At 47.7% G+C, this 25,000-nt stretch overlaps 2 protein-coding genes across 3 annotated transcripts in view; both read left to right on the plus strand.

Annotated features, from left to right (window-relative positions):
- The window catches only part of trappc9 (trafficking protein particle complex subunit 9), a 110,524-nt gene extending 109,118 nt beyond the window's left edge, over positions 1-1,406 (plus strand). For both annotated transcript variants that reach the window (XM_076171580.1, XM_076171581.1), the window contains 2 exons: positions 209-432; positions 563-1,406. In XM_076171580.1, coding sequence (XP_076027695.1) covers positions 209-432; positions 563-742 — 404 coding nt within the window. In that variant the 3' untranslated portion in view covers positions 743-1,406. The remainder of the gene's footprint in view (positions 1-208; positions 433-562) is intronic.
- A 7,753-nt stretch (positions 1,407-9,159) lies between these two features.
- kcnk9 (potassium channel, subfamily K, member 9) overlaps positions 9,160-25,000 on the plus strand; it is a 23,936-nt gene continuing 8,095 nt past the window's right edge. The window contains exon 1 of the mRNA XM_076171572.1: positions 9,160-9,784. Within this exon, the coding sequence (XP_076027687.1) occupies positions 9,160-9,784 (625 nt within the window). The remainder of the gene's footprint in view (positions 9,785-25,000) is intronic.

The following is a 25,000-nucleotide window of genomic DNA, read 5'->3' on the forward strand; positions in this document are numbered from 1 at the left end:
GTGTGTGTTCTCCCCGTCTTGACAGGAATGAGTCATGCATGACATCATCAGGGCTCCTCTCCTCTGATCAGATGTTTATCAGCACAAACACTCATCAGCTGATATGAAATGATGTCATGAGATTGGAATTGGATCATAAACCGTGAAGTTGTGTAGAGTCTGGTCCCTCCTGACCTGCTGCTCCCTGGTTCTCTCTCTGTCTCTCCAGATGTTGTGGTGAACGGAAATCCGTGCGACTGTGACGTCATCACCGACTGTAGAGTGGGCGACGCCGTGCCGCTGGAGGTCAAACTGACCAACAGGAGCAAGAACCCCGTGGGCCCCTTCTGCCTCACTGTGGTGCCCTACCAGGACTACCAGAACGGGGTCCAGAACATGGACCTGCAGGACGCCGTCACCTTCATCGGGCCCAACACCTTCTGCATCGACAAGGTTAGTAGGTGACGGTTACCTAGGTAACATCGTAACATCAGTATCAGTATAGATGAGTGAGGACCAGTAAGAGTCTCAGACCTGATCCGGTCTAACCCTTTGGACCTCTCCGGACCGTGTCTCTCTGCAGGTTGAACCCAAACAGAGCTCCACCTGCGACGGCGGCCTCCTCTTCCTCTACGCCGGAGACTTCTACCTTAACATCAAGTTCCAGGACGACAGCGCCGGGCGGGAGCTTCCTCTGGCCTGGTTCGACCTGCCCAGCGTCCACGTCAGGTCCCTGGACGCCCCCCTGCAGGCCGGAGCCTAGGGGGGCCCTCCAGGGTCCACAGAGCTTTGGTGTCTGTAAATAAGATGTAGACCTATGAAGTAAATCATGTACAGAATGAGGATGACTGTGAGGAAGGGGACCTGAGGAGACCTGATGGGACCTGATGGGACCTGAGGGGACCTGATGGGACCTGAGGGGACCTGATGGGACCTGATGGGACCTGAGGAGACCTGATGGGACCTGAGGAGACCTGATGGGACCTGAGGGGACCTGATGGGACCTGAGGAGACCTGATGGGACCTGAGGAGACCTGAGGGGACCTGATGGGACCTGAGGACTCGAGTCTTTGCTGCAGTCCACTGGTCTCTGTCTTTTATCCGATGCGTTTGTTCAGAGGCTCATATTTGATCCTGAAGGTGACTTCCTGTCCCAGAACATCTTCATCTGAACACCTGAACACTGGAAACTGGATCAGCCACAGTCCGGGTCTAAGCATTCATGCACAAGTATGGATGAATGTGTTTCTACTGCTGTATGGACTCTCTCTCTCTCTCTCTCTCTCTCTCTCTCTCTCTCTCTCTCTCTCTCTCTCTCTCCCCCCCTCCCCCTCTCCCTCCCCCTCTCTCTTATGTCTTTGTTATTCCACTGACTTGTGTCTGATCTGGACTGTTGGTTGAATAAATGTAACAAAGTTGTAATGTTTGGACTTTGTTCCATGCTGGTCTTTACTTCCTGTCTCTCTGACGCTCTCATGGAGATCAGAGGAGATATTTCTGTCCCTGCTGACGCTGATTCACACCGTGTGACTCCGCCGGGCTCACAGTGTGACGAGGAGGTGCAGGACCTGTAAAGGACCTGTAAAGACACAGAGGACCAGGGTCTGGGGTCTGACTGAGCTTCTGTGTTCTGGTCTTTGTGGGTCTGGTCTCTTCTGCGATGCTCTCTGAACATCCTTAGCCTTCTTGGAACTCAACCTGATAGAGCTCCTGATCGTGGAGCGTGTGTGTGTGTGTGTGTGTGTGTGTGTGTGTGTGTGTGTGTGTGTGTGTGTGTGTGTGTGTGTGTGTGTGTGTGTGTGTGTGTGTGTGTGTGTGTGTGTGTGTGTGTGTCTGCGTGTCTGCGTCTGCTCTTCCTCCTCTCTCCTCTCAAAGCCGGAGTGTGAATTGGACGACGTGAAGAAGATGAAGGCAGATTAGCCGGGCTCAGGGGGGGCGGGGCTTGGGGGGCTCGGGGGGCTAAACTGGTTTGGCCCAGCTTTTCAAGTGTCTCTGAAAAAGGTTTATCAGAGAGAGAGAAACACTTAGAGCAGGAGAATAGAGGCGAATAGATTAAGTTTGGGCTTTGTGTGAAATGAGAGCTTACAGGGAATAATGACACGATCAGGAGGCACTTACCTGCAGCCTGAGCAACGACACACTGCTGCAATGGGGTTGGGTTAAAGTAAAGCCACTTTAGTTTGAGGGGAAACGCTGGTGTTTAATGTCTAACACACACACACACACACACACACACGTCATCACATGTGTGTGTGTTTAATGTCAAACACACACACACGTGATCACACGTCATCATCTTCATCATGATGAAGAGTCTGGATAACACTGTGTCTCTTTGTTAACACATGCAGGTCATTGATCACATCCTCATGCTCATGTCAGACCAGCTCCACACACACACACACACTCTTTAATGCTTTAATCAATGAGCCTTCAGTTTGCATGATGTGAAGTTTAATGTGGATTAACTGAGCATTGATTTACATTGAAGCTCATAAACGCTCCTGTGAGACTGAAGAAGTGATCAGTCAGGGTTCAGATCCATGCTCACCTGCACACCTGCAGCTTTACAGTCATAGATGGGAAATGTATTCATTCTTCTAGGTTGAATAATATTCCAGCGTGTGTGTGTGTGTGTGTGTGTGTGTGTGTGTGTGTGTGTGTGTGTGTGTGTGTGTGTGTGTGTGTGTGTGTGTGTGTGTGTGTGTGTGTGTGTGTGTGTGTGTGTGTGTGTGTGTGTGTGTGTGTGTGTCCACAACATCTCTGAGTGGGTTTGACATCATGGGGTCTAAACGCTTCTGTAGTTTCTCCAGGCCTGATGATGATGATGAAGATGGAACCTTCTGACTCCACACCTCTGCTGAACATCAAGCTCCTCCTCCTCCTCCTCCTTCATTAGCTTCCTTTACTTCCCCTCAGGTTTGTTCTGTGCTGATTTCATGTTGCATGTTTATCACCTTATTTACAGTAGCTCCGCCTCCTCTTCCTCCTCCTCCTCTCCAAGCATGTAAAGGAACCCAGGACCTGCTGATTGATCATCTGTCATGGAATCCATTTGTGTAAGTTTGAGCTGTGGTTGATGTTTAACATGCAGCCTGTTGGAAGGTCTGGTGTTTTACTTGGAAAGGAAATTGGCAAAGTATCAAAGAAAGTCTGCACTTCTTCATCCTCTATCCACACTTTGATACTAATTGGTTACGGAGAGTGAAATGGATGAGGTTGTCTGGACTGAGCAGCACCACGTCTCTCTAAAGTATTTTAAATGCTGAGTTCTACTAAGGAACACAAAGTGTGTGAGGACTCAGGTGTCATTTACACTCCAGCAGCTCTGAAACGCTGCGTTCAGTGACCTGGGACCATGAAGGTCACATCTGAAGTAACAAACAGCTTTGGTAAATATCTGAGTTTACACACGTGTGAATAAAACATGAATCAATACAGAGAGCTCATTAGTTATGCATACAAAACAAACAAGCCCACTAAGTTCTGCCCTCAAAGCTTGTTTGGCTACTTATTTGATTGGAACAGATTGTGTGTGTGTGTGTGTGTGTGTGTGTGTGTGTCTCTCTCTCTGTCTCTTTAAAGATCAGAACAGCAGCTCCAGGTGTGTCCTCCTCCTCCTCCTCTTCCTCTCTGTACTGTGAGAGCAGAGGGAGGTGTTGCTGTGTAAACGTGTGACTGTGGACCTTCAGCTGCTGGCACCAGAACAACAAAGTGTCCTGTCAGGATGCAGCTCTGGTCTGGAGGAGCTGATAAGAACCAAACCCCATCTGGACAGCTTATACTGCACACTATGCAGACGCGCTCCTCATCACCTCCTCATCCTGGAGACGTTTACTCTGCCGGCTCCTCCTGACTCCGCGGGCCCCGCCCTCCCGCCCACCCGCCTCTTCTTCTTCTTCCCAGAGAGAAATTGTTCTGTCAGAATATTGTTTTATGGCACTTTCAGCTAAAAATAGCAGCCGAGATGCAGCGGAGTGGTTCATGTGCAGTCTGACCTGAGGGCTCTTCACTATTTGGAAGTTGCAGAGCCATAAACTAATATATAAATGAGTGACTGCTGGATGAGGGGAGGAATGTTTTATATTCAGCAGGAGGCCTCAGATCCATAAGTCATCAACCCGCTGCAGACGTCTGGGAGCTTCGGGTGACGTCACCGTCGCCTCTGCCAGTCGCAATCTGGTGAATTGTTACAAGGAACAATATCATTATGAGCGCTATTATAGTTACAGATGTGAAACCAAACACACGACTGCACGGCTCCATCGATACAGAGGGAGGAGGAGTGGGGACCAACGCCTGAGGGGAGGGAGGAGGAAGCACATACAGTATACATGTTAGACTGTAACACCAAGGCCTCAGCTCGCCTGCATGTCAGAGGAACCGCTCAGTGATTCCATGAAGCAGCGTCTTCAGTCAATCTTGTCTCAATCAGCAACAACACCGACTCAAGTGAGAGGAACTTTGGCGAGCAACTAGAGACCGAGCCGCTCATAACTCCATTACTCTGCTTCAAGTCAAACTGGCAGGTCGACTCACGAGAGGAACCAGAGGAAGGGAGACCTTACCATGAAGTGTGTGTGTGTGTAGACCTCCACAAACCAAACGGTGTGTATGAGAGAGACTTTAGCTATGTTGTGCTACGCAAGCGCACTTGTTGAGTTCAAATCAGGTTTCTTATCACAGAATCATGCAGCTCTCATCACCCAGCAGCAAACATGTGAGTGTGATCAGAGTCCTCCTTACAGCCGTCCATCACTCTGGACTGAGCCTCCTCCTCCTCCTCCTCCTCCTCTTCATCTCAGGCAGTGACATGCAATAGAAAGCCCAGTAGAAAGAAAGGAAGAAGAATAGCTCCTCGGCGCCTGGTAAAGGCGGAACAATCAGTGTGTGACGGCACAAAGGAAACACTCAGGCAAATAAAAGCCTCATAGAATTCAATGATCTCCTCTCCGAACTCACTGCAGGTAAATGTTCAACCTGCATGTGTAAACCTTCCATAGGATTACTGTGTGTGTGTGTGTGTGTGTGTGTGTGTGTGTGTGTGTGTGTGTGTGTGTGTGTGTGTGTGTGTGTGTGTGTGTGTGTGTGTGTGTGTGTGTGTGTGTGTGTGTGTGTGGTACCACCAGGGGCGCTGCAGGTACCACAGGTGGTACGCGGACCACAGTTTGAGTAGATAGCTTACATCACTGGCTGCAGAGGCTCAGCTGTGTGTCTACAGCAGATCTTTATAGCTAGATCTACATACTCTAGATCTATATGTACTGATCTGTGCCAGAGCTACAGTGGAGAGATGAGGGGAGGCGGACAGAGATTCACTACAAGAGGCTGAAGGGCAAAGTTCAGGGCATGCGACCCGTATGACGTCACAGGGGGTTAGACGTTCACCCTCCAGCGCACAGCAGCCTTTATACAGCTGTGTGCGCATGCGTAGTAGAGCCCTGCAAGTGTGACCAATATGCGTGTTCGATGTGTGAACTGCGCGCTGCGTTACGATGCTCGTGTTTAGCGTGTGTGTCTGTGTGTGTGCGCGTGCGTGTGTGTGTGGCGTGGATGTGTGAGGAACTGCTTCACACACACACACACACACACACACACACACAGCGGTACAAATCAACAGACTATAAATAGCCATCACGTGCCCACGAACAAGTGAGACATCCACGCGAATACACACACACACACACACACACGCAGCAGCAGCCTCTCTTTGTGTCTGCAGAGCGATGAGCTCACTGATCTCATGTTCTGTGTCATTACCATGGAGACTCATGGAACTTGTTGCCATTATTAAACTTTCCCTCTGCGTGTCCTGGAATGCGCTGCGTGGCCGTGGGTGGGCGGAGCTTAGAGCGGAGCGCTGAACCGAGCCGCCGCCACATCCAAGAGAGGCTGCTGATGACTTTAGACTCTGGAACGGGGGACGCGTTTCTCTGAGCAGCGCCGGAAGTGCTGGCAAAGCTCGAGATCAACCTGTTTGTGAGATGAGTTTCTCTCTCTCTCTCCCTCTCCCTCACTCTCTCTCGCCCTAGCTCTCTCTCGCCCCCCCTCTGTGTGCGTGTCTGTGTGTGCATTGAAAGTACGTTGAAATGACATCATTCTGTCCACAAACATTGCTAATCAATAGAAGCCTCATTAGAGCTCAAACCCACAGGGAGGCTGCAGTGACATAACAGCACAAAGATAAGAGAAGAAGAGGAAGAGCGGCGGTGGCACAGATGATCACTTAACTCTCACTTACATTTGGCTGGAGCGTGAAATGTGATTGTGTTCAGCAAGGAAATGTTGACTGATGACTAAGTGCAAAGAGTTTGATGTGTTTAAGAGGAAAATGTAGAAGGAAGAAGAAGTTCAGCATCATAATATAAGAATAATATAGAGTTAGACTGAGAGCTGCAGCTTCATTTAGAATGAGACGACAACAAACACAAGCTTTGGAGTTAGAAGAGATTCCTCATCACACTTTGTTTGATTTGTCTGTGATCATGAATGAATCAGGCTCAGTTATGACATCAGCTTCTGTTTGTTGGAGTCCAGACCCAAAGATACACAGAAAGAACAACAACACAAACTCTGTCCAGGTGTGAAGTGACTTTAATCTGTCCCTGTCACAAAGCAGCAGCCTGTGCTTCTGAGTGTTGTGGCTCTAAAGTGGATCTACTATCTGATGTTATGGATCTATTCTCTTATTAGCGCCCACTAGTATAGCAGAACATTAATATGAGGTGAAGGAGGTTTTAAGGACAATGGATACGAGTGGACGGCATTAAAAATGGAATGCAGCCGACGGTGGTGGAGATGGTTTTGATTTGAAGGAGTGAGGAGTTTCCTTCAGGTGCCTGAGCCTTTTGAAGACACTTTAACAGAAACAGTGTGTTCCTGTCTGATCTGTGATGGGATCAGAGACACTGACACACACTCTCACATGACATTCATGGGCTGAGATGAGATGAGATCAACCACAGCACAAGGGTGTTCTGTTGTTCATATAAAAAAAAAAAAAAAAAAATCCTAGAAAATTCCTCTGTAATATTGAAACATTTGTAAGTGTCAGAGTGTGTGTGTGTGTGTGTGTTCGTGTGTGTGTTCTCAGCAGGTCACGTGTGTGTGAGGTCCATGTGTTGTACACGTTATGAGTTTTTGCCACATAAAGCCTTTGATTCTACAGGACTATACAGTAAAGTCACTTTATGAAGACATCTTGTTTTTCTACCCCTGGTCTCTCATAGCAACATTGTTCTGCCTCTAGATCACTGTGGAGACAATGGAGCATAACTCAAACCTAAACATGAACTTAAATATTCTAAACCCTGAGGATGCTGCCTGTGTAAAGATCTTGCCCTTTATCTTTTTCTATCCTACTATATATTTAAATCTCTTCCATAAGGTCAACAAACGGGTCATTAGGTGTTTTTCTTTCCTGTAGTGGTTTGTTTACAAGTGTAGCTTTGCTCTACGTTTAGTTTAGATGTCCAAATCCAAAAGAAGTCAATATGAGACCAAAGTATGGATTTCTGTGTGTGGGCCAGGAACGGATTTCCAAACTTCCCCTTCTTCTTCTTCTTCTTCTTCTTCTTCCTCTTCTTCAAAGTGCTCTCACAGTTGCCCTTTAGATTCCCGACCCTATACTCAGAGCCATCTATAGAAGATAGTAATTATATTTTGAAGCGAGACCTCATGATGTCTGCTCACTCCATCGCCTCACAGTTTGAGGTCAGGAGTTCAGATCCAGCTTGGTGCTGGTTTGAAGTCTGCGTGGGTTTCCTCCTCCCACAGATCTGCATGTTGGCCTGATGGACCGTGTCTGTGCAGCTCAACGACTCCAAATGAGTGTGAACACAATGTGCAGAGCTATTATGGTCGAGCGGCATCATTAGATCCATATTAAATGTTGTAAACGCTCCGTATTTGTACATAACCATAATCAGAATGTCTCCTGGTAATGAGGAACACGTTTTTCCCTGCTTGATGATGTAATCACTCTGAACTGTCAGCCTGTGAGTGACAGCAGCTTGGGTTTGTGCTGATGTTGATGTTTCTCTTCTGTATTTGTGTATTCATCACGGTCCAGCTGTGGATGAAGATGATGATGAGTCCGGGCTCTGCTCAGCTGCTTCAGCACCTCGGACAGCAACATGTGGCTCCGGAGCTGCGACCTGCTGCTCTGACGGGACCGTGTGTGTGTGTCCGTGATGAGTGGGAGTGGTCAGTGTATGGGTGGGTGGGTGGGTGTGTGTGGGAGGGAGGGGGGGGGGGTCGTGGTGCATAGGGGGGCCACACGGTCATGTGCGCCCCCGGCAGAGAGCTTCCACAGCGGGCAGACGCGAACGGAGGAATCGTGACGCTTTGGAAAAGAGAGAAGCTCCAATGACAGGAGGAGCAACGCCCACGCATCAGAGTGTGGAGTGTGTGTGTGTGTGTGGAGACATAAAGTGTGGAGCCTTCGTGACACACACATGGTTAACTCAGTGGCCCCCGCACAGCCAGAAAACACAGATTCTCTCCTCCTAAATCAGCTCAAAGTGATGGGGGACGCGGGTCTGGAGCGCGTAACGGAGCGCAGAAACATTTAGGCAAGAACCAAAGTCTGTTTCTCTCCTCTCCTCTCCTCTCCTCTCCTCCTCTCCCCTCCTCCTCGGCTCCAGAATAGAGAGTGAACCTGTTGTGGATGAGTTCGCCTGCATGGATTATTGTTCCGTTCCCAGCTCGAGATGATCCAGGAATGCCGCGGTACCGTGACATGTGTGAGGCGGAGTGAGAACCCTCCTCGCGTTGTGTAACACTCCCACCTCGGTGTCCCTCTGCGTTACTTCGTGACCCTCCTGAGCTACAGACGACTCAGCAAAATTTGTGATGAGGATGCCTGTCTGTCGCTCGCGAGGAAGATTTCGGAGTTTCACGGGCACGAAATGGATTTTTTCGCATAGCAGGGATGAATACTGATGAGGCCGAACTGAACAGGTTGGTGTTGAGCTGAAAGTTAGAGACATGCGGAAAGACGATCAGTCCGAGGATTTCTTCATCCTTCTTCTTCTTCTTCCCACCACACTGCAGCTGTGAGTGGAATATAAAGGAGCAAACACGGAGGATCCATCAGCGAGCTTTTTATTTTGTGCAAAATCAGCTTTGTTCACTTGAGGAAAACAGAAACCAACAGGCGATCTTGGAAGCTGCTTGTTGATGGCACTGCGCACCGGGAGGACTTGGTTCGGGCAGGTCTTGCGCAGGGTCTCTCGGCTGCAGGGCTCCTGGTCCAGGCGATCGAGCAGTCTCTTGTGCCTCTCCGCGAACCAGGACCAGGATCTGGGGGTTTGTTACCGGGATCACTACAAGGCAGGGGACCATCACCATCACCACCACCACTGCTCCGTGCCCGGGCTCCACCGCGGCCACAGTCACCGGAGCGCACCGTTCTGTGCCTCCGCCTCCAGGCAGTGTCCACACGGCTTTCCCCACGCTTGCTGCGCCTTCCCGGGGAATCCGAGGGGACATGAGCCCTTCGGACGCCGGTTCCTGTTGGCCATGAAGCGGCAAAACGTGCGGACCTTGTCCCTGATCATTTGCACGTTTACGTACCTGCTTGTCGGGGCCGCCGTTTTTGACGCCCTGGAGTCAGACTTCGAGATGCGGGAGAAGGAGCAACTGGAAGCCGAGGAGAAGCGTCTCCAGGGGAAATATAACATCAGCGAGGATGATTACCGCAAACTGGAGACCATCATCATGGAGGCAGAGCCCCACAGAGCCGGGGTGCAGTGGAAATTCGCAGGGTCATTTTACTTTGCCATCACAGTCATAACCACCATAGGTGAGTCCGGGTCTCTATTCTCTTGTTGTCATGTCTCACTCTGTAGCTGGACTCGTCGTAGGCGCGCCCCTGTCCCCGCGCAACAGGACACGGTTCATTCCCGGCACAATTATGTTTTCACGACAACACAACCACGTATGCAGGCGGTAATCACACACAAGTGCGTGTCATCTCCCGAATCAGCCACACACAGCCCGCACACACACACACACACACAGACACACACACACACGCACTCACAAGTCCTCAAAGTTGAGCCACATGTTGCAGGACTCGCTGCTCCAAAGGGAGCCGAGCACCGCCGGAGGTCTCGATCAGGCTGCGATCAAACAACGGCAGGAGATTTGGAATCGCACTTAAAGTCGACATGACGTGGCTGCACCTCTGCGTGCACGTAGTGGAGTCTGGGTCTGGGTTCAACTTTTCACGTTGCGTCATCAAGGCGCAGCAGAGAGTGTGACGGTGTAAACATCCCGGAGTGAAGCTTTAACCCAGGAGCACAACTGTTCCTCAGCTTTAGAGAGGCTCGGTGCAGTGATGGTGGTGCTGAAAGGACAGCTCCCCTCAGCCTCCTAGCCTGTATCTACTCTCTCTTAGATGTTATTCACCTTTTATCCACATATCATCCATTAATGATCTGTTTACCTTCTTTCTCCCTTCATATTTGTTATGATTTGCTGCATTTAAAACATTCTAAGGGACTCCAGCATTTGTAAACCCCGAATGTCCGATATCAGATCAGAAAGGTAACCATAGATGATGTGAGCAGACCTTCTCCCCCATCGCTGTGTTCCAGAGAAGCCGCTTCCCCTCGGGTGGAAACTAATGCGCCACACTCGTCCTCGGCTTTGCCAGGCAACACTTAAGAGGGAGGACAGTACAGACCAGGGGAGGTTGGGCCCAGTTTGGTTTCCACTCTATTGAAACAAGAGCCGTCTAATATCCAGGCTCTCTAAAGTGCTCAGATTTACTGCCACATGTTACGCCTCCTTTGTAGAAAACAACTTCTATCATTATCCTTCCTTTTATAACAATAATAATGTTTTTAGCCTCTCCTCGTAACTCTACAACAATAAGCCCTCTTCTGCCACCTGTTTTAGTATTGTGCAAACATTCATGCATAAAAAGACTCTTAGCAGAAGAATGTAAAGGCTTAAGTTGAGACAGCAGTGCCTTTATTTGGCAGCAGCAGAGTGCAATAAAGAAGAAAGGGGCGAGAAAACAAATCTGGCACAAGCAAAGTGATGTTTGTTTGTGACTGCGGGGCATTAGCTGCATTGCTTTGAGATCCAATTTACACTTATTTCACAAAAACAAGCGCAGCACAAAGATGCAGATGAAGTGTAAAGCCTTTATGATATGATTATCATTAGATATTGATGAATAAGGAAGCTAAGAATGGAAGAAAAGCACACAATCATCACTTAAGGAGAGACTACAAAGGCTACTGCTCACGTTTGTACCTCCACTATTAGAGTTTATGGACCAAATGGAGGTTCTGTAGGTGGCAGGCGGATCAGTTTGTCCACTCTGACGATCTTCGACCAGAGCAGAGTGTCCGCATGTTCATTTCCTGTGATTGATTAGCTGTAGGACTCTCCAGTTTACTGCCTTATCAGATGGGAACTAATGCCAGGTTGAAACAAATCATGTGTTGATTGTGTCTGAGCAAGTCATCAATATCTTTAGACAAAGCAGATGTGATCAGATGATGGGTTTACATGCAGCAGCTTCCCTCTGACAGCTGTGATCAATCTGCTGCTGCTGCCCACATGTACGTCAACGTCTTTTCAAAGAGCATTTCCTCAGATACATAAAGTAAATAGATTTCTCAGATTCTCACAAACGTAGCAGAAGCTTTGGGCAAAACTCTTCTTCAAGGATAAGGAAGTGATTTGTTCAGTGTGAAGTCTGAAGCTGCAGGTGGAGACTCAGGAAACTCTGTCATCCTTCGAAACTGTAAAGAGAAAGAAAGCTACAGTAATATATATTAAAGCCACACACAGGCTCGTCTGTCTCTCTGTGCATTTACAGTCAGATAAAACATGGGAAAGGGCAAACACCACAGGAAATATAACAAAACAATCCACCACAGAGCAGTAAAGGCCCATAACAGACTCACACACACACACACACACACACACACAAGCATTCAGCTCTGTAAATGTTCCCTCTGTTCATAAATCTAAAGAGCTTGTTTCTACCGTTGTTCCTCCATCATTGATATCTTTGCCTTCTCCTCTTTCCCAGCCTCTGTTCTTTACTGTATTGCTGCACTCCAGTCATTTCTCTTACTAGCGCTGTCCTGAATAACAACACAAGAGGAGAAACGGCTTCCACAGATTTAATCAAAACTAATACACGTTTGCTGTGATGCAACATGTGAGACTGAATCCTGATTCAGAGTCGGCATCAGTCCTGAATCTGAATTCTAACCTCTCATACTGTTGACCATGAATCAGATGGATGGATGGCTGGATGGGAGGAGCTTATGTGTGTTGTGGCGTCCATCAGGGTTCAAATCATGGACCCCTGTTGTTCCCCCATTGTGTTGGTGAAATCCTCCAACTCAAAGACTGGAATGGAACTTCAGAAACATATCAAAACCAGGAATCAACCGATCTAATGAAAATAGTAGAGGGAGTAGCAACAGATCTTCTGGCAGCAGCAGCAGCAGCAGCAGAGGTAGCAGTAGAAGTCTTAGTGCACTTGTTGTAGCTGCTGTTGCATCGGTTGTATTACTAAATAAAGCATCAGCAGTAGTGTTGTTGTAAGCTGTGGTAATAGTAGTAGATGTTATAGTATTTGTTGTATTAGTAAAGAGAGAGTAATCACAGTTGTAGTGACAGTAGTGGTTGTAGCTGTAGTGGATACATCCTTGGCACCTTAAGTCTTAATCCTGGACCCTGACATGAGGATCAGACTAAGCCTGTAGCCGAGTGAAGCCACAAACAGCAGCCTGAGGTTTCAACCATAAAGTCACATTTCTAAAGAATCCCTTCCCTGGCGTTCTCCTTCAGTGATCCGACGCTCGTCCTTATTAGCATCACATCTCCATAAACAGATCGGGCACGAGGGGGGAAGCGGCCAGAGGTCTTGAGATTGCAGACCAGCTGTGATAGCGTTAGCGCATGTCTGACCAGCTGTCTGGAGGGGCTCACACCTCGGTTGCCATGATGAGACGTCGAGTCCCCCCCCCCCCCCGGGAAAATATAAAGTAAGGAAAGAGAGAGACTCCCCCTCCATCCAGACCGGCCCCTCTCTATTTATTCCTCTGACTAATTGCTCAGAATGTGACACTTAGTGATGCCAGCATGTGGTGAGCTCAAGGTGTTCTTGCTGAAACTTAGCTGCAGGCTTTATATACCTGCTGCTCCTGCAGCGCCCGGCTGCTCGGGTTGCCAGGAGACTTCAGACAGCTTAAAAGGTGATGTTATCACGGCTAAATGTCTGGAAATATCAACATGCTTATAGATTTGGCTTTAAGCATTGAGAACAATGTTTTCCTTAACAAAAACAAACGCACTCAGACTCAGTCTCTTCCCCCTGAAACACACAGGAAATGTAATCAGAGTGAGAGGAGCTGGAACTGAGGCTTTAAATGGAAGACAACAACTCTGGCACGCACACACACACACACACACACACACAGGCTTTTAAATGGAGGTTTTGGTTTGAACAACTTTTAATGAAAGAAGCAAAACTCATAAACTCAAACTTATGCTAATCAAAAGACGTGTCATAAGACTGAGACTCCACTTAGACCTGAATCACTTATATATGTCATTATTTAATAGTATTATTTGTCTTATGTATCTTCAAGTAATAAAGTAAAGTAGCTTTAGGATGCATGAATGACTTACAAATCAATCAGATGACAAACAGATGATTAACGTGGCCTCATGTTTGTGTAAAGTTCATTAAGGCTTTGTGTTATCTGTGTACACGTGTATGTGTTTATGGTTGAACACATTATTTAGCTTGTGTTTGCGGATCCAAACCCTCTGTGATTTAAAGCTAAAGCCGATCCGTGAGAGGAACTTCAGTGTTGTTGAATCACAGACGTTCATGCATAATGAAACGGGAGCGAGCTTCAGGAAATCAAAGCTAAATATTCTAAATGTCAGGGGGTTTCGTGTTCAGCGTGGAAACTCTGCTTGATTTACATCACAAAAGAGTTTCATGAGCGTCAGAGCGGGCGGAGACTTTCCTCACAGTTTGTTTTACACTAAATACTCGGTTGGATCTCGTGTCAGGAGCAGGAAGTGTCACAATGTAGAGCAATGTAGAGCAGATGGACTATCACCAGGTGCAGGTTTATGGATCAGGAGAAGATCTGACTGATCTGTTTCCCCACATCTGAGTTCTAGGTCATGGTATTATTAGCTGCTGATGTATTTGAGTTTATATTGGTGAGGAGACCTGCTGGGCCTTGGTGGAGGCGTTTGAACTCATCGACATTTATGAACACACTCCTAATGTTATCTCTGTGGTAAAGTTGTGATGAGCTGAACTCCTGCGGCCGAGAGAGAGAGGGAGCAGAGAGTAAATGTTTATTATACCCAAAGGGGAGAGAGAGAGAGAGAGAGAGAGAGAGAGAGAGAGAGAGAGAGAGAGAGAGCAATCTCACATCAGAGCAGGAGGATGGAGGCACAGGGCGCAGAGAGGCAGCCATCAGTCACAGGCACCTGTTTACAAACACAATAACAGCTTGACATTGTCTGCCAAGTAGCTGCACTTTGTCCTGGAGTGTGTGTGTGTGTGTGTGTGTGTGTGTCCAGGGAAGAGAGGGAAGCATCTGAATCTGACTGAGCTCCATCTTAAGAAGCGTCCACAAATCTGACCTTTGTATTTAAAGCTCTCTTTCTTACACATGCTGACTGTGTTCAGCAAATACATGTCAAGCTGGATTTAACCACCGCTAAGGCCAAACACGCGTCTCCCTGTTAGCGCTGCAGGCCTCCTCCAATGCAGAGAAAGGTTCTATCTGGACTCAGGTACACGGTGGACATGTATGTTACTGTAAAGTCACCGTTCCTGACGTTTGATGCAGGATGTCTGCTGAAAGATGCACTTTTGCGTCAGCCCAGCTGTCATCTTCTGGTTCACACACACACACACACACACACACACACACACACACACACACACACACACACACACACACACATACACACACACACACACACGCACGCACGCTGTAATCATGACAGCAATTGTTTGGTGGAGTCTTGAAGAGGTGAAGCATGTGGTGTTGACAGTGATTTGCTGACGTGTGTGTGTCTCTCTCTCTCTCTCTGTGTGTGTGTGTGTGTGTGTGTGTGTGAGATGGGCTGAGAGGTGGGTGTGGTTAGATGAATGCACATATTGTCCATGTAGCCTGAATGTTGACAGTGAGTGATTGCAGAGGTGGCTCTACTATATCACTGTAGTTGAGGCAATTTTCCTCTCTGTTCCTCCGTGTTGACAATCCACTTCCTTCAGCTCCAGAGGAAAAACCTGTTGATGAAACCTAGAAGCAGCAAAAAGTCTCATTTCAACACAGAGAAGAGACGAGCAAGAGTCTTCCTGATGCCGCATGAGTCAGAACACCATGAGGTTCCTGTACGCTGGTCTGGATTATGTAGATCTCTTATTGATTATTGCTGAGTTGAGTTGAACAAACACAGATGAGAGGCAGGAAGCAGCAGAGAAGTCAATACATCCTGCAGGGCTTTGGTTCTGAGGGAGAAAGCTCCAGTTAGTATCATTATTTCTTCACATTGCTAAATCAGGTGTGTGTCAATATTCATGTTTATTTATATATTTATATTAATGTTAAATAGATAAAGTGACTAATCAACTGTGTGGCCTTACATGTCCTGTGTATTGATCTGTAGCACATGTGAGGTGAATACATTTAAAACATCCAGCACATTACATCCATATTCTTCTGGATCGCCTTTTTGGTGCATAAACAGGACAGAGCCCCCTGCTGGCCACTGGGGTGTAGGGACGCACAGCCAAGGTGGGGGTATTGATCAGTTTCCCCATCAGTCTTAAGCGTTGCTTGATTGTGTTTGTGAGGAAGCTGATCCACACTGGAAATGGAGAAATACACAATCTGCTGCTTTCACTCTTTTCATCTTGGCATGTTTGGCCTTGGTGGTGGTATGAGGGGTAACAACCTGCCCTTCTCGTGCTTCAGTAACCGTCCATGAAAGCGATTGATCTTATGTTAAATGCAGGTGATTGGCACATTCCTGCCCACAGAGGGAGAACAGCAGCTGCATGCCTCAGTCAGTTTGTGATTGATGGCTTGTTGTCGTGGTGATTCTGTGTTGTTATGAGGTTTATGAATGAAAGAACAAAGCATAAATGTCACGCTGACATATTTATGTATTTGTTAGATGGACTCATCTTTCATATCCATCCATCCAGAGCAGAGCAGAGCAGAGGAAGATGAGATGATCTCTGCAGAGGCGACACGTTTACTCTGAGTTTCTCTTTCATTTGTCACAGAAATCAACAAAAAAAATCATTTTTCAATTCTGAGGGAAGGAACTCCAAAAATACACGGAATAAATCAAGAAATCTTTTAAATAAACCAGGGGAATGAAAATGCAGGGAAAATAACAAAACCATGAATATTAATAGAATAAGATTAAATGATTTGTGATTCATCGTAGAAAAACTTTGAAAAGGGTTTTAATAGAAGTAGAATAGTGTGTTTTGGAGAATTTTAAAAACGGTAGAAATGGATGCAGATGAGGAATGCAGGAGAAACATTTGAACCTCTGACTTAAAGAAGTTCTATAAAGTTATAACATATAAAGGTTATAACTTTATCAGTCTGAACATCAAAGTGCTTATTACAGCGCCACCACCAGGCTGAACAAATAGAAGACAATGAAACACAAGGTTGTGACCCCTGACCTCTATCAACATGCTTCATGTGACTCATAGTAGTGCCAGGTGACATCATGACGCTATGACATCATCTCTAACATGTAAACAACAAAGGGAACCAAACATTTAACATCTTATGGATGTGTCTTCATTTAAAGATGGTGTCATTTTTAGTTTGTTTGGTTGTTTTGCTCCTACATGAATGAATCTAGATGGCGGCAGGGAAGGACGATCACATGACAGAGAGGCGTCGGCTCTGTTGTCTTCCTCATTGGGCCGCTAATCTGTGACCCTCATGAATCCAACACCGCCAATCAATGATTAATGGGCCGTTACTGTCTTCAGTGACTGAGTTGAGTTCTCTTCCAAGTCTTTACTGTAAACGAACACCTCGGCTCTTGGCCCGGCGCTCACCTTTGTTCCTGCGGCAGAACGGCGTCCATATTAGATTGGTTCTTACTGTAAACTGATCCCAGGCGTTTCACCCCAGTTGCTCTTTATTGTGAGGTGATATTTGATTCTGCTTTCTCCTTGCTGGAGTTCCCGCTGGGAGCTCGATGGCAATCCTCACACGGATCGATGTGAATGTGCTCCCGTGGCGCTGATGGCCTCGCTGTGGGAGTCGCCCCCCCGCTCTGTGGCTCATCGGGTTTCACTGCGCAGGGTAAACATTGGAGATGAGGTCGCCGTCTCCGCACGCCGGCCTCGCTCTGCAGCAGGAACATTAAGATAGGTTTGATAAATGCAGAGGACAACAACCTCATTAAGGTTCAGACCTGATCCAGGTGAGAGCAGGGATCAGGTCTGAGTCATGGTGTGGAGGTCAACATGCTCAGATATCTGATGGAGGCAGGAAAGATGAGAGGCATGAAGAAGGAGAAGTTTGCAGTCTCCTTTTTTACAGAGAAGTAGAGAATGTAGACACGGCTCCAAAAGTAAAGTTCCTCTCTGTTATAAACCCAGAATGTGTATTTTGTGAGTTAGACGATTGAATTCTTTCCCCTTCCTGTCCTCTCTGAGTGTAACTGCTCCTCTTCAGTGTTTGCATGTTCTCCTCCAGTCTGCGTGGCTCGGCTCACCTCTGTAAACACGCGAGGGAGGTGAAATGGAAATTGTCCATATGTGTGAAAGTGACGTGTGTGTGTCCGTGTGTGTGTGTGTGCGTGTGTGTCAGTCCCGTGACAGCTGTGTGTGTCTCCAGCTCCCCTGCAGCCTCTGCTCAGTACAAGTGGGTATAAAGAATGAATGAGTCGATGATTGAAGGTGGCAGTTGTAACGTTTCCAGGCTGATGTAAAGGCAAAACAAAGAACAACACAAACCATCAACACATCACGCTGTAGTGTCCTTTGATTAGACCAGAACTTCCTGTTTTAAAGTTTTAAAGTAACCAGCCAGTGTCTCAGTCTGCGAACTGGACTCTGACTCCTGTGACTGAATGAATGAATGAATGAATGAATGAACTCCTCTCCTTGCCATAAAGTGAGACCCTCTTCCTTCTGAGCCCCTCTGATCTTTCTTCTTCCTGTGGAGTCTTCATCGTCTGCTGACTCAGCTGTCGTCGCTTAAATGCGTGAAAGTCTCCTCTTCATTCATTTCCACATAAATGTCTTAATTAGATGAAAAACAGGAAGTGTGGCTGTGAAAGTGTGGATCCAGTTTCCACCTGACGACTTTACTCTCCCTCTCCTCCATGTTATTGAATATTTGATCTAATAGTCATTATTCAATCAATATCATCGCTGCTTGTTTGAATCCTTCCACCTCGTTTATTAGAAGCTTTTCATTTCTGCTGATCGCATTATTGTTCCCTCGCATTGATTGTGTCAGGGCGATGTGTTCAGGTCTTCAGGTCTTCAGGTCTTCAGGTCTTCAGGTCTTCAGGTCTTAAGGTCTTCAGGTCTTCAGGTCTTAAGGTCTTCAGGTCTTCAGGTCTTCAGGTCTTAAGGTCTTCAGGTCTTCAGGTCTTCAGGTCTTCAGGTCTTCATTCTGTGGCCGTCAGACTAAAGTAAATTTTATGACATCAATTGAATATAAAACAATACAATCTCTTGCCACCTAGAGATCAAATCTTTCTTTTGGTCTGGGGTTCAAATTAAGTCTTTGTTTACAAAATTTGAAGTCAAATCTCTAAACTGGAGTTATTATTTACTGCTCCATGATGTCATGTTTGTTAGTACAGAGCAGCTTTACTGATGATGTTTGTTTGTTTGAGTTGTGAGGCAGTGAGTGGATGAGGAAGACACAGAGTCTTCTCGTATTGAGTAACCGTCAGTAGACGCAGTGTAGGTGGAACTTCTCCTGGATGTGGCAGCAGGAGAAGCACAGGTGTGACTCAGACCTGACGTATGGAGACGTGGAGGTTCAGGGCTCCCAGTCCAGCTCAGTGTTCATGTTCATGGAGCCTGATCAGGGTGAGGTTTCTCCTCTGTGTCAGCTGGAGATGAGTCATGTTGAGGAGGAACACAGAGGTCCAGACAGACGCCGAGAGGCTGAGAGAGGAAGGAAGGAAGCATTCATGATGCCTCTAAATGTGAAAGCAACAAGACATTTATGACCTCATCATACAGAATGAACACAGTACAGTGTATCTATGAGGGCTGAACAGGGCGGTGGATCAATACTCAGTAAAGACCAGCTGCTGTGTGAGCGGAGGAGCTGAGGAATGCAGACGTCTTGTTTATATATATATGAGTGAGGAAGAAGCCTGAGACTGACAGACAGATCAGAGCGGCTCAGCGTTGAGGCGACCTGCTGAGTGAAGGCAGAGCTCTTCTGACCGCTCTGTGTAGGGCCACGCCCCCTTATGACCACCAGCTCCAGGTAGACACAGACTGAACCAGGGCAGAGACGGGCTGGAGGGAGGGTGGATCAGGTCTGAGCTCTGTGGACCTGCAGGCAGAGGAACATCTGGGCTGCTTTGACTCTGACATGGACTTTACTTTCAGCCGCAATCTCCGGTTTGTTATGAATTTCCTCCAGTAACGGAAACCAGCATCTTAACACTGATGTGACGTGAGGAGAGGTCTGATCTGACGCACAAGCACCTTTTAGATCTGTTCTTTCATTTAGATCCCTTCATCTATTCTGATAACCTGATAGATTGAGCCCCCCCCTCCTCTCAGAGTCTAAATCAGGGCCATGAGGACACTGAGTCTCTTTATAAACACTCTTCTCTCCGGGTGTGTTGACGTGTCATTCCTCTGCAGCTCTGAGCAGTTTGATCAGCTGGGGCCACTTCAGGCTGTGAGTCAGCACCACACACACTTCCTGTTGCCAAACCCTGCGGGGGTCCTGCTCCTACCTCCGACACACACACACACACACACACACACACACACACACACACACACACACACACTTCCCTTCATCCCATTTGCGTTTCATCTTCCTGCTACGTTTCATTTCAGTATTTCTTGAGTCACGCTCTGCAATGTTTCCTACCCCAACACACACACACACACACACACACACACACACACACACTTCCCCCTCCCCAGGCTTTTTATGTCGTTTGTGTGGAGTGCAGATGACCCAAGCCGTTCCCTCCCCACACCTGCTGTGGTTCTGTTTGTGTTGGACCTTGGCCATCTTCTTCTTCTTCTTCTTCCTCCTCTCCTTCTTCCTCTTCTTCTTCTTCTTCCCTGTACCTCTGCACTGCACCGCACCCCCACACGGCCTTATCACAACCGCTTCATTCCATCTGTAGAAATAGTGGGAGAGTGTTTGTGTGTGTGTGTGTGTGTGTGTGTGTGTGTGTGTGTGTGTGTGTGTGTGTGTGTGTGTGGTCTCCAGTTTGACTTACTGCCACAGAACAGTAGCATGAAATCAGCGTCGGTGGCTGGTGCTCAGCGGGGGGTCCTGTAGAGTCTCTGCTGCTAAATGTGGATCCACCAGAGGGCGGGCAGCAAACACAGAGTGACAGAAGAACACAAACAAGAAGAGCAGTGGGATGAAGAGGATCAACCTCAAACCAGCACCTGTAGTTTGAATCATAAAGTGGGAATATCAGTTGGTCAGGTGACGAACCAGAGGAGCCAGGAGTGGAGGCACCGTCACCATGGAGTTCTGCTGTGTGTGTGTGTGTGTGTGTGTGTGAGCCTCTTCTCTCTGTTTCCTGCCTGAGTCCAGACCTGACCACATCAGAACATGTCTCGGATCCAGGTCTGAGGCAGAGAGAGAGACGGGGCACGGAGGCCAAGTGCTGTCAGCTTCTCCAGGGAGGAGCTTTGACTCTGTTGCTTAGCAGCACTGGATGGTCGTATTTCCTGATGGCGGGCAATGAGCTTGATGAGGTGAAGGAGACATGGAGCGACACCTGGGACGGCTCAGAGCGCTGCGAGGAGCCAGGAGACGCTGGCTAATGTGGCTCCAGCTGACATGCTAACAGTGTGGAGATGATGTCATGAGCTCACACACACACACACACACACACACACAGAGGCATCTAAGGGTCAGGGTTGAGTTGAGATCAGTGGGATCTGTTCAGACCTGGTTGTGTTGAAGAACGTTTCCTGGCTGCAGATGTTCCAGATTCTGTCTTGTTTCCCTGTGAGCTTGTTCTCTCCACATGTCAGCTGTATGAAGTGCTGCAGTCTGATCCGTGTCCTGGTGTTAACATGCACACACACATGACCCCGGGTTAAGCAGAGTGACCTGCTGATCTGAAGGTGTGTTTGCTTTGTGCTTTGCCTGCTTTAGCCTCTCTCACCTTATTGCTCCTCTGCCCAGTGAAGAACCTGGACCTCCACTCTCTGGATCAGCTCGATCAGATCATCACCACTGAGCTGTTCACCTCATCTTAACATCTAAACATCTCAACATCTAAACATCTAAACATCTCTACATAGTCTGCTCTCTCCTCAGAGTTAACTTTGATTCAGATTCACTCCTAAATGAATCTTCCGTTCCCTCTCTGTGTCTGTAAATGAGCCTCACTTCACTTCACTGTTCTCCACTTCCATTCATCCATAATTTCAGGAAGATTCCGCCTCATTCTTTGTTATTCCATAGCTTCTTATCCTGGCAGGAGGGGAGGAGATCCCTCAGTACCTCAGAGCCTCTGAGCCCACAGTCCTGATCCATCTGAGACCTGATCTCCCCTCATCTCTTGGGAACATTGGACTCCAGGCTTGGACAGAGATTCTCTGATTGAAGCAGGGACCTCTTGTCTCAGGATCTCAGCTCTGCTCCGGTCCTTCACTGAGGAACTCTCAGTGTAATCGGCTGAACATCTCAACTCAAACAGCCGCAACTTTCCTGCCAGGACCTTTTGACTCAATCAGTCTCTTCAGCAGCCGATCGGCCTTAGAGGCCTGAAATGTTTAACTCTCATTCTTTCCTTTACTCTTAAACGTTCCTATCCTGTACCTTCCTCTTCCTGTGTGTGTGTGTGTGTGTGTGTGTGTGTACATGCAGAGCTCATGAGTCAGTAGTCAGTGACTGGCGTTCCTCTGGAGCACAGATCCATACTCTGTAACAATCAGCTGAGACCCAATAAGCCTCCTTCCACATTGCTCATTAGCCGCCTTTTGCTTCATCGACATGTTCCTTGACCCTTTATTGGAGGAATATCTGAAGTGTGTGAAGTGTTAACGTGTCTCTTTCTGTAAATATCTCCAGCATTCCTCTGCTCTTTGTGATCCTGCAGCCTTTTCTCTTCTTCACCTCCTTCATCTCCAGTGGAGGAATGTGATACTAATAGAGACGAGATCGGGACGAGATGAGGCTTTAGTCTGCCACCTTCTCAACCCAGCTGAGCTGAAATAGAACTTTAAAAAGGGAAACAAAGAAGAGGAAATAGACGAGATTCCGAGCAACTCTGCAAGTTCAGCACTGCAGCGAGAGGAAATATTTGAAAACAAATTCCTAGAAATCCTCAGTAAACTCCGGCAGGCAGCAGGTTTGTGTTTGCTGAGCTGCTCTGTCCTCCGCTCATCTCTCTATCAAAGGAAGCTCTCTTTTTATTAGACTTTAAATTGCAAGTTTCATTATCGGCTAGATTAACGCAGCACACAAAAGGAAGAGCAAGAGAATCAAATGTCAATCTGAGACGAGCTCCCGCTGTGCAGCTCAAACTCCCGGGAGATTAATGCAGGTTCCCTTCATTAATACAAGCCCAACACTCTTTTGTGTGTGTGTGTGTGTCCCTGTGTGTGTCCCTGCGTGTGTCCCCCCCCCTCCCCCCCTGCTGTGAAGCTCACACACGCAGGGACGGCTCAACGTCTCACGCTGAACTCCTCCCGTCAGCGTTATCTCCGGCGTGAGGGAGAGGAAACACGTAAACAGCGATCAGACTTCAAAGACGACTCGCTGCGCCTTTTAAAAGGGAGCAAATTAGTGAAACATCCCATCAAATGAAACACAGAATTCCGATTTGCCTGGAAGCCTGCAGACGTGTGAGTCACCTTTGTTAACCCCCTCCCCCCTGAAATTGTTCCCAGGCAATATTGCTCCTAGAGGAAGGAAGGAACACGGGACCGGAGAGCAAAGCTGCCGTGAATGAATCTGATAAGGAGCCTGTGACTCACTGTGAACCGCTGTCTTCAGGTGACCGCTCGCCCGCTAACTCACTTTGGTGAAGGGTTATGTGTGTGTGTGTGTGTGTGTGTGTGTGTGTGTGTGTGTGTCCATTAGAGGGGACCTTAGGGTGTCTATGGGGGCCCGGCTCTGGATGGCAGAGTTAGGGATGAGAGAGTGCCTGGTTTCATCCCGGGCTCCTCCTAGAAAGCCTGTCAAATTGTTAATGAGCAAGACGCTGAAGCCCAAACTGCTCCTGATGTGCAGGCTGCCACCTGTGTATGAATGTGAGGTCATTGACTGAGCCGTTACCACCATAAGCAGCTTGCAGAGGTCCTGACGTGTCCTGATGCATGAACATGTGGGCGGCGGTCCGGCTCGTCTCCCTGATCTCCCCGGTGTTCTGTTGGAGTCGGTGCTGTCCGGTGCTTCAGCATGTTTGAGCTCCTGATCCTGCAGAATGTCACAGTCAAGTATCCTCAAAGTCAGATTTGGCAGCGTTGCTATGACAATAAGCCAAATGCCACGCCACTCACCTCCGTCACTCATGGCAGCGTTTCAGCCTGAGCACAAACAAACACAAAGGAGAGAGAGAGAGAGGCAGACGTGGCTCTGCCAAAGCTCCCAGCCCGGCTCAGATGTGTTCCAACAAGAAAACACACCGCTTTCTTTTGTTTTTATTGGCTTTCATGTCCTGTTTTCTTCCAGTTCAAATTGGTATTGGATATGGGTTACATCACAGAAGCATCAAAGACAAGCAGCAGGTTGAAGCGTGAAGCATGAAATGAGCTTCCAGACAGAGTTTGTAGAGTTTCTGTTCAACCCAACCTGACTGGATCACGGATCTGGACTACAGCTTAAAGAATCAGAGACATTCAAGGTCACTGTGTACATTATTCCTCTTCATTATGAGACTCACTGATGACACAAAGGGCTGGGCACGGGGGGACAGACCCATTTATGGACCATCTAAACCTAAAGCCTGTACCATCTATTCTTTAAACTCATAGAACCAGTCCACTTTATAATCTCACATAATAGCTACAAAGTTTGTGACCTGCAGTTTGTATTATTTTTGTATTCCATTGTTTGTGAGCCTTTTCTTTGGTGCCGAGTGTTTTAGGAGCAGGTCATATCCACTAAGAGAGAATAGGAGGGCTGGAACATAAATCATAGCCTTGAGGAGCGAGAGAAGACAAAGAAAAGAGCAGAGACTGAGACTGAGAGGCTGTGTGAGGCTGCTGGGTCTCAGACTCTGAACCGAACCAACAGGGAGAGACGACAGTGAGGACATGAGAGCAGGAGGAAGAGTCTCTCTGTAATCGCCTCCTTTTGGCCCCCATGCTGGATCATTTTGTTGTGATCTCGTTACATAACCATCAGTGGAAACCTCCATTTGGCCAAGATGCTTGTTCCCAATTACAAATTGAATGAGCTCATTATAATTGGGGGTCTGTGTCATAGCGTTGCCGTGGTGAGGCTCTTTGGCCGGTTTGTTTCCCCTCCAGTTATTGTTCCCTTCTTCGCACACACACACAAACACACACACACACACACACACACGTGTACAGTGGTCTGTGTGCTGGAGTGTGAGCATCCTGAGCTGATCCTAACAAACACAAGTATGTCATTATTGAAGCCACTATGACCCTATAGGCCCTGACTGAAGTATAGTTATTATGACTGACGGCTGAGTTTAGACTAAATTTGCATATTGACCATATTGACCCTCTGCATTAACACTCAGTGTGCACGCAGGTGATGCTGCTCCTCACCAGCGTCATCCTTCTCTGGGCTCAACACTGTGATTG

The sequence above is a fragment of the Genypterus blacodes genome, unplaced genomic scaffold (assembly GCF_046128005.1).
Source record: "Genypterus blacodes isolate CSIRO-AG114 ecotype Tasmania unplaced genomic scaffold, CSIRO-AGI_Gbla_v1 ptg000258l_1, whole genome shotgun sequence".
Taxonomy (NCBI): domain Eukaryota; kingdom Metazoa; phylum Chordata; class Actinopteri; order Ophidiiformes; family Ophidiidae; genus Genypterus; species Genypterus blacodes.